The 10,603-nt window shown below is 33.7% G+C and overlaps 1 protein-coding gene across 1 annotated transcript; it reads left to right on the top strand.

Moving 5' to 3' along the window:
• Positions 1-958: 958 nt before the first annotated feature.
• Positions 959-9,750, top strand: Smp_057060 (hypothetical protein). Its single transcript, XM_018794059.1, has 9 exons — positions 959-1,144; positions 1,531-1,750; positions 1,791-1,973; positions 2,008-2,217; positions 2,252-2,440; positions 3,573-3,788; positions 6,856-6,993; positions 8,472-8,730; positions 9,426-9,750. Exons 2-9 carry the CDS (start codon positions 1,552-1,554, stop codon positions 9,481-9,483), a joined length of 1,452 nt encoding a protein of 483 aa, XP_018648509.1. The 5' UTR covers positions 959-1,144; positions 1,531-1,551; the 3' UTR covers positions 9,484-9,750.
• Positions 9,751-10,603: the final 853 nt, after the last annotated feature.

Here is a 10,603-nt window from a genome sequence, read left to right as displayed (position 1 = left end):
TACCACCTGAAAATAACCAAATTTGGTTATTTATTCTCTGAAGAAGTGGCATACACTGAGTCACGAAACGTCACAAAATCTAATTTCTCTACTCATTGGGACATTACAAATTTATTAATTTATTTATAACAATCTACCCAATGCTCAATTTATTCAAAATTATCAAAACAAAACTTGGTAACGATACCTAAAAAGACAGGTTAATGCCTTTTTCTGTATTTCGCACTTGTATGTAAGTTTCTAAGCTTTAGTCCCAATTAGCCTTTTGTACTTGTTTGCTACCAGAACAAACTCTAACTTGAATAAACACACATTTTTACTTTTAACAAATATTCACCAGGTATTACTGTGTTTAATGTTTGTTTTCTTATTTGGCCAATATGTCTGCTAGTAATTCTGATACTAACAGTAAATGTAACAAATAATTTAACATAAAATGGGAATTGATTGAGTAACCGTGCTCTTGAAAGGTAAAAATATTCAAGTCAGACTCTTGGTATGGGACAACAATGCCATTTCTTTACTCAGATAACAGGCAAGGATGGTTGTTCTATACTTTTTACATTGCTAAAAATTGACCCTGAATGGAAGTGCATTCAGTTTCTTGTGTCTAAAGTAGCATTCATTTCGCATAGTTAATCTATTTTATTCTCCTTATAGTTCACCACAGCGACCTGATTACTACAAATATCGATTGACAACTTTAATATTATATACTCTTTGTATCTGTTAGGTTGTTGATTCCCAGCCTTTGTCAGTTTGTGTCAAAGTAGAAGTGTATCGTAACGTGTATATTCAATGACTTTAATAACGACAAAGCAAATACCACATTTTTCTCCATTTGTCATTTATACGTAACAACATTTATATTCAATATCTACTGTTTTTCTGTAACAATGGTGAAGAAACAAGTACATTGTTTCGTTATGCACATACTACCGCGATTGTTGAAAAAAGGATACTGCATACAGTCTGTGATTGAAGATCATAATTGTGTTATAACATCCTTTTAGGCCACTCTGCACTACTTTGGAGTTCTGGCTTAGATTGTTACTGAATAATACTATCGGATTTTAATTTTTCTCAATACACCGTGGTTGCCGCATGAAGAGGGACTCTTGCTAACTAAGTGAACTCATTTGTGGTTGTTATCTCAGTAAGCGGTTTACAAGTATCATTCATCTCATAACAATTGTTATTATTTTGTTGTTTAATATACCATTTAAATTGTAACTGTAACTTGTTGCCTTTTGCTTCACTTGTAGTAATAATTCTTTTTGGTATATGGTCGCCGGTTGACATTTAGCTTGAGACCAAATACAGTGTTTTATTCAAAACGGTCCAATCAAATGATAGCTTCTAGATCTCCCTTGTATCCTGACTTAAAGGGTTGAGTTTCGCAACTCGTTATTTTAGTAAAAGTGTAAAGATCCTTGTTACAAGTGCACTTTTAACCTCCAAATTACTTGGATGTTCATTATGATGTATATTTTTATATTAAATCTGTGTCATTTCTAATTTTTATACTTAGAACTAAACAGAAAAAAGCAAATGTTTTCAGTTTGTCGACAGTTTTATTTCAGCAAAGTTGCTTTTGTCGCTTTACCCAGCAAATGTCAGCGAACATTACACCATGAGTCAAAACACAAGACTGAAAAAGTAAAATTAAGAGAGCCTTTCGCTGTTGTTTCTGGAAACTTGCCTAAGACATCTTTGAATGGTAAGGAGGCCTTCAATTTTTTGAAGGACGGTAAGTTGTTTGACTTTAATTGGATTGTGCTTGAAACTAGATGCCAAAGTTTTTATTCACGGTGGCGCAGCTACACCTACAATACTTATTTCGGAATTTTATAACTATGTGATGGCTAAAAAGCTGAAGAATATATCGGCTTACCACATTCATACAGAAGGACCCTTTCCAATTATCAATCCCGAAGCAAGTAGTCATATCCGATCAGTATCACTCTTCACAGGTATAGAATACATAACCTTATTGTCATTCTACAGGCAGCAATTGTAGAGATCCGATCAAAAGTGGAAGAGCCGATTATGTTCCTATATTTTTGAGTGAAATACCACACCTTTTTCGCAGAAATATAATAAAACTTGACCTAGCATTACTGAATATCAGTCCTCCAGATGCTAACGGGTATTGTTCTCTTGGTCCAAGTGTAGATGTTACTCGTGCTGCTATTGAGTCAGCTAAACACCTCGTTGGTAAGTTCTTAGCATCGTACTATAACTTTTAAAGGTCAAATAAATCCAAGCTTACCAGTCACTTCCGGAGATGCCCATGTACACATAAGTAACTTCACGTCGATCATGAATGGAGATATGCCTTGTCACTTTATGAACCCACGACAAATGACCGAAGTTGAAGATAAAATTGGCGCGTTGATTGCAGACAATCTTATCGACGATGGTGCTACTTTGCAAACAGGTAAGTTAACATTTTAAAGGTAAATGTTTTTCGCTCAAACAGTTGTTTTCCCACAAATTATTAAAACACATATCCATAAACACTGAAGTTTGCCACATTCTAAGTTTTGTTTAGAGCTGTAACTCTTGTGTATAAGGGGGTAATGCTCGATTGTGACCTAACTAATAACTAGGTTTCGTAATTCAGTCAAATCTCCAAACTGATTAGCCGGGTCAGCCATAATTGGTTAGTGTCTGGCGAAATCTCTGCACGGATTCAAAAAAGCTCTTTTGAATTTTGCCAACTTACGTCACCTATGGCCAAGGCGAGATGTCCGCCTATCAATTAAGGGATGAGTATACTGTGCAGCAGTTCACTCTGTTCTACTTTACGGCTGCGAAACGTGGCCATTAATAGTAGAAGACACTCGTAAGTTACTAGTATTTGGCTACAGATGTCTTAGAAGTATTGCTCGTATCTTCTGGGATCACCGGGTTAGTAATAGTGAGGTTAGACACAGGCCATTAGGGAAGGATGGTAAATCAGTAAGTGAGGTTGTGAATCTTCATCGGCTGAGTTGGTTGGGCCACGTGTTACGTATGCCTGAACACCGATTACCACGACGCGCAATGCTGACTAGTATTGGGGATGGTTGGAAGAGAGTTAGGGGCGGCCAAACCAAAACGTGGCATCAGTGCTTGAAGTCACTAACTTCTAGTCTGAGCCATGTTGGTAGATACAGACTACTTGGTTGGGGTCCGCGTGACTGTCGTAACCAATGGTTGGAGACTATGTGACATTGCTCAGAATCGATCTCAGTGGCGTAGGTGTATACACTCTGTGTCTTCCCTTAAACTATGAGATTAAAATTGCTTCATAGCTTTCTTTCTTCCTGTACTATAACATATGCAATTTTTCCTTTATATATTAACTACTTCCATGAGTTTGGTGTTCATCTTGTTGTACTAATGAGGTTATGGCAACTTGGACCGATGCATATACGTGCCTGATCCTACGTTGTAGCTGACTGACTAATACATCTTATCATAATGTGATATTCATCACTATTTGGTGTAAACTTTAACTTTTATCCCTAAGATTTGTTTCCTCTGAATTTTACTTACAAAATCCCTACATCACTTTTGCATTATAGGTATTGGGGCAATTCCAGACTCAGTCTTAAATAAGCTTTCCAACCATCGAAACTTAGGAGTTCACACAGAAATGTTTTCAGATGGAATTATTAAACTAGTTGATTGTGGTGTTATAACAAATGCGAATAAGGTAGTACGTCCGGGGAAAATTGTCACGAGTTTTGTCATTGGTACAGAAAGAGTTTTCAAATTTTTACATAATAACCCAATGATTGGTGAGTCTCTATAGTTAAATTTTCATTGTTGTTTTTATAAGGTATTTCAGATAATTCTTATAGGATACTTATTAATATACTAACTGTTTAGAAATCCCCATCACATTACAACACTGATAAGTGGACTATGAATATTTTTTTCAAGACGGCTGCTCAGTCCTTCCACGTTTTCAATTGTTGTCTAACTTAGATTGGTTTATGATTTCAATAAAATTAACAACTTTTTCTTAATTTATAAGCAATCATAAGTCCACACGCTATAGTTTTAGACGGTGTATTTGCCTTAAACCTGGACATTTTGGATCATCAATTGAGACAGTCAACTATAGAACCTGAAGATAATTTGTTGAAGAGAATATTTTTCGTCCATATGGGTTTTAATATGCTAACTCTTCAAAGTATCATAATAAATTGCGTACGTTTTCACCTTTTCTAGGCACCTTAAGATATTTAGATCAAGCTCGATTCCGTAGACATATAACTTGTTCATAATCTTTTCAGTTCTAACTCGTACATATTTTGAGAAATTTCATGCAGTTAGTTCCCTTTATGAATTTAAATAAAGATAGAACAAATATTGATGCAGAATAATATGAATTCATTATATTTCGTGGTTTCTCATCAGCTGCTTACAACCAAATATGCATTAGAGTTTTAGCATTAGGGTAATAAATAGAATGGAACAACTGACATAAGGGAATGTAAAGGATTGGAATAACAAAAGTCATCGATGATAAATGTATATGTATATATATATCTATGGTCAAGGAAAGGTCAGAGGTTATTAGGTATTAGGATAAAGGGTGGCGTAATAGTTGAGTGGAGTTCAGAGACAGATAAAATCAAAATGTGATTATGTTAGAGGTAGTTGAAAACAATTACTGTGGGTTACGTAATAACTGAATAATTTATAGAGGAAGTTGAAAACAATTAGGGTGGGATTACGTAATGATTGAATAATTTATAGACGTAGTTGAAAACAATTAGGGTGGGTTACGTAATAATTGAATAAGATTTGGATAGTTCATATAATTAGGAGAGACAAATGAGCGGAAATGTGTGAGAGAAAGGGTGGTTTAAGAATTGGGTATAAAAAACAACTGAATATTAACCAAAATTGAACTAATAAAAAAAAAACTGAAACAAAACAAAAATGGGTACCAAGGTAGTAATAAGTTTATCACTGTCTCTTTTTGAATACATAGGTCCGGTTTGAGTTTTTTTATCGCGATCGCCTCAGCAAACCGGAGAGCAGTTGTACTTCTTTGTTTACTAATGATTTTAAAGGCATTAGAAATGTCGATGCTGTGCCCGGTGTCGAGTAAATGCCGAGCTATCGCACTGTTGAGAGCCCTGGACCCTTGCAACCTCAGTTTCTTTGGAATATGCTCAGAAATGCGGATATGCACTCTTCTCTCGGTTCTTCCAATGTATGTGCTTCGGCACGTACATGTAAATTGGTAAATGCAGTTGGAGGTACTGAGAAAAGAGGACTTATCGATTTTGGTTTGTTTGAGTGAGCAATTTGTTTCCCACACCGTCGTCAATTTAGCTGCTGGGTAGGTCACTTTCAACGCGGAATTAAGTCTATGGTTAATTATTCCAGCGATATATAGATATATAATTTCAATCTCAAAGGTTATGCATTTAATAATAGAGTATATAAATTTCATCAGTCAATCATTGTCCTATCAGTTTTACCGTAAAAAGTGTGAAAAATAAATAAAAAAAACTACAATTACATTCAGAATAATCACTTGAAAGTAAAGCCATAAATACTACTGCGTTGGAAAACTAGGTTGTGATATATATATATAAGTAACTGGATAGAAAAGTTATTAACAAGTCAAATGGAAAGTTCTAAAACATCGGTAGTTTTCAAAATAGTTTATATAATTTTATTTTTTGTTCGTGTATTTTGATACTAGTTGAACTTTTTCTCCTCAATTCCAATAATATTATCCAGTAGCCGGAATTTTAATGTTTGGGACCAGTTGAAAACATGTGACCAAATATTAAATAATCATATGTACACACCAATGAATTCTATTTGTATTGCATTCTCTGTACTATGGATATACTCCATAGATTTAATTCATTTCATACTGTAGAATAAAGCGGGGAAAGTTAATTGAACAGAATAACATAAAATCCTAACACAATAAAATCAGCCGCTTATAACAATGTACAATATTTCAGTACCAAAATTAACAATACAGTTTGACATGCAGTGATAAACATGGTCATAAAAGTGAATCCCAACACATATTAACATAGTGTAACAAAGATTAAGGGAACGGAAATAAAATCAGAGATTGCGTAAAATGTAGGACGAAACTAAAGTGGAATGTTTGTTTGCTTAGTTGATTACTAGAAAATCATTCAATGAGTTCCATCTTCAATATTTTGTACTGCCCGCATCATATTGGTAAGAACATTCTTCTAATTCACAGATCAAACATATGTTCAACATATTTATTTACAAAAGCGTGAAATAGGCTTTATTAGACTCATCTTTTAACTTTATAAAATATCATCTTAAATATAAAATAAAGTTAAAAGAAATAGAAAATTATTTAATACCTTCCCCATATATCCTAAAAGGAAACCCTTGGCGAATTTAATTTTTTTTACTCGTAATTTTACTTACCTTTTTTTAGTGAATTGATGCGCTTTGATACATTTCTCTTAGTCTTGTTTGGAATAACTTAAGGATCGACCATGGCATTTTTCTCCACTTAAAGATGTACTATATACGATTTTTATAGATGAAACTGTTTCATACGCAAATTGTATCGACTATACCATACAAAAAAACTAAACGCAAAAATGTCAGTAATAAAAGAGTGACGATTATTTTGTATCTTGGAGAAACTCAAGATATGAATTTACAGTAAACTAGAGTGCAAATCTGACCTCATATTATCGTGACTTACTTACTAACTTTTTTACGTATAACTTCTGTAAATTGAGGCCAAATGTGAACTCTAATTGGAAAACTAAATTGATATAGCCAGTAACCATCTAGGAATCATAACAGTAATTCTCAGTTTCTACTTTTTTGAAGAATTTCGTGATGTAGCCTGGGTTAATTCACCTTCTGTAATAGCCCGAAATCCAAAACCAGTTTCCATTAATTCATGCATTGAAGTTGATCTAACTGGCCAAATTGTATCCGATTCTGTTGGTAGTAGAATCTACTCAGGTAAATTTAAAGTACACAGTTTTTTTTATTCTTTTTAACTGTATTTCTTTTTCTCATTGGTATAAACCATCTGTTTATTTGAGTCATATTTATATTACCAAGTACAGACTTCCCACAATGTTTAGTTTAGTAACATCTTTTGAATCATCATGCGCTCACCAGTGACTAATCTCAAGATAATTCCCTGATTCCAGTGAGAAACTGTGACTAGTGGAGTTCAAGCATGTAGGCTGTAAGGCAGTTAGCCACGGGACCTAAAGTCCTGAGTTCGATCCGTGGTGAGGTCATGGATGCTCATTCCTGAGTAGTTTCATACTAGGATGGAATAGCTGTTCAGTGCTTCCTAGTTTGGGATGGATGTCTTAGATAGGTTCATGATGTCAGTCATTCGATAGGCTCTACAAACCCCCTATACACTTTTAGTTACCTTGAACAAAGTAAAAACAACAACGCGTCTCTTTTCAGATAAATTCATCTCACTGTTCTCACTTTATCCGAACTTTTAAATCACTTCAATATTTACAAATGATTAATCACTGGTTAGTGACCAACATCATGCTTCCCTAGTCCTTTAGTACTGATAGAATTCTATCAGTTACGTTGGAATTTAATTACTACTGATCTAAGTGACCTGACATCGCATGTACTTAGCTGAGGTGTTAGTTAATTAGATGTAAGGGACAGAGAACTCTTCATTGCGTTGGGTGTCTATAATCTTGAATATTTTCTGTCGACCACCTCGAACCACGTAAAACTAATATTTTCATGAATCATAATTTATATTGTTTTAACGATAACGACTACTTGAGAACTTACGACTATCATTTTCTGCGTGATTTTATTTTGTTACCGAGTTGCAATGACTTAACAGTAAAGATTTCGAGTTTATATACAGTAATCCAGTCTTGGCTTTTCATCTTGACAAGTAAAATGATGGATTATTGGTTAAAGCAGTCGATTTCCAACCATCGGGTCCCTAATCTGAACCTTACTTCACTTCATTTTGATTAACTAGATGTTATCATGAACCCTCACGTAGACAGTACGGATCAAAACTAACCTTTGATACACATACATTAATCTTAATAAAACTCTATTGACGTGAAATAGCATTAATTTTCATCGTTTTGTTCATCTGTAAATCCTTTGAGATTTCTTAGCCTTGTAAACTTACGATAGCTGGTTATATTCCATTGTGAAAAATGTCCTCAAATTGTTTACATCTTCAAAAACTGCCTAAATAAACAAAATATCTAGTCTGTCTATCGGGATTTACTACAACTCACCATGTCTGAAGAACAGTTTTCCAAATTTAAAATATCTCTCGGTATTCTTTTTAATATTACATTCAATCTCCAATTACTAGTAGATCATTCTTGTATGTGATTAATTCATGAAAGTTTTGTTTTGACATGCTAATGACGATAATTGAGCTCATTCTAAAATGTCTGTAATGTCTTGTTTTATTTTGATTAAAGGATTTGGTGGTCAAGTTGACTTTATCCGCGGAGCTGCAATAGCTGAAGATGGTTTAGGCAAACCTATAATTGCTCTTCCATCTTCAACAAAACGTGGTGAAAGCAAAATTTCTCCATGTCTTAAACCTGGTGCTGGTGTTGTAACATCTCGAGCTCATGCTCATTATGTTGTCACGGAATATGGTATCGCCTATTTGTTTGGACGTAGTTTAAGGCAGCGCGCATATGCTCTTATTCAGATTGCTCATCCAGATCACAGGTAACCAAATTGTGCTTCCTTTTTTATATCAAAACTTGTTTATTATTCTAATATCTGTCTTCATAAATATATACATATTTTGATGGGTTTGCGTGCTTGAGATTAGTCTCATCCATAAAACTATTCTGATATTCGGATTATTTGAGTAGTAAAACTTCATAATGACATGGTAATATCATGTCACTGTGCATTGAAGTCCATCATCATTTAGCAGTGTGATGTAAACATTCATCCAGGATCTGCCAATTGGTTGCTTGTGGTGCTGTTGTTACCTAGAAAGACAGTGGACATTTCATGAATGAATCATCTAGCTCAGAAAATACAGTATCACTCATATTGTCTAGTAGCAGTCTTAACAGCTAACAGTAATAACTAAGTATAACAGTGATTAACATCCATTCAACTTCCTAAGAATGTATGAATTTCACGACGGTTACAGATAAGTCTTGTCGATTAACATATATGGAAGTCATAATTTCCAACTTAATTCATTTTAGCATCATGAATCCCATAATAATGATTAGTCAGTTATACATATTTTGTGTTTACTACTTTTAATAGAGAAGAAACGTTCTCATACAGATCCATTGTTATCATGTAGTTAGTGCTGTGCATGATGTTCTCTTATCATTTCTTTTTTACGCGATTCTTTCTAATGGATTCATTCTCTTTTTTTTTTGTTAAAAAAAAAACAGAGAATCATTAGAAAAGGCGTCATTGGAACAACTCAAAGTACTTCCATCAGCTGATTAGAAGGAAAACTATGTGGTACCAAAGGAATGTGCAAAGTAATACAAGTGATAAACTTCTTACAAACATACTATTAATAATTTATGTACTGCTCGGACACTGTAACAAGTAATCTTGCGAAGAATTTATTTAAAGCCAGTTAACATGTACTCTGTAGTACTTTTACTAACATATGTATTTTACCACATTGTTTTATAATTGCATTTAGTTTACGCCTGTTGTTAGTGTTTAAGTTATATTATCTTTCAAATATCAGATATTGCTTGTATTAAGTATTTTCTTTACTATGTGAAGATTGAAGAAGGATGTGGGGAACATGATAAGTTGTTGTTGTTAGACTGAATTGAAATAGATGGATTTTTATTTCAATATTTTTAGGACAAAATTCTAACGCCCCTTGATTTTCAGTAGTAACAAAATCAATGTCACCCATTGACTGGAATCACTAACACATAATAAGTGTTTAAATGTCAGGGATTAATATACTTTTGTTATTTACCCCTACTGAAGTCTATTGTTAATGCACTGGATCACTTACCTGACTTGGATTTATTCTTTGTGCTACAGAAAACAGATTATTTTGTGTAATATTGCTACATCAATAGTAAATTATTATTCCTTCAAATTGGCTGAATGAAATTTAAGCGTTCAAAAAGAGTATAATGTTAATTCAACATTACTATTTATATAAACTTATTGGCATTTGTTGGCAATGCATATCAACAGTCGTGTGGGAAATGATTCTTTTTGTGGAATTTTAACCTACATCACTCATTCTTATGACTGTAGACGTTAACTTTAAGCCATTGGATCTGAGACTAACTTCCTGCAGGTCCTATATTCACTGATAAGATTAACCTGATCTACTCATGTTTGTAAGACCATCGAACAGATATGATCACATTTCTATGGGAGTTTAACCTGATTAGTTACTCAAATTTACATTACCATCATATCTGAACACTTTACTGCCTATCATATGTACAGTTATTTTTACATAGTTGATAGTTATACTAGTTAATAAAAAGGTCTAAGCCACAACTTATAAACCTAACAAACCAAATCCTACCAAAACTGCAATCCTTGAATCTAATTTAATTAGACTATTTAATATATAACTCAC

Source organism: Schistosoma mansoni, chromosome 1 (genome assembly GCF_000237925.1).
Source record: "Schistosoma mansoni strain Puerto Rico chromosome 1, complete genome".
Classification (NCBI taxonomy): Eukaryota; Metazoa; Platyhelminthes; class Trematoda; order Strigeidida; family Schistosomatidae; genus Schistosoma; species Schistosoma mansoni.
The sequence above is the reverse complement of the archived record's forward strand: the minus strand, read 5'-3'. Positions and strand labels throughout refer to the sequence as shown.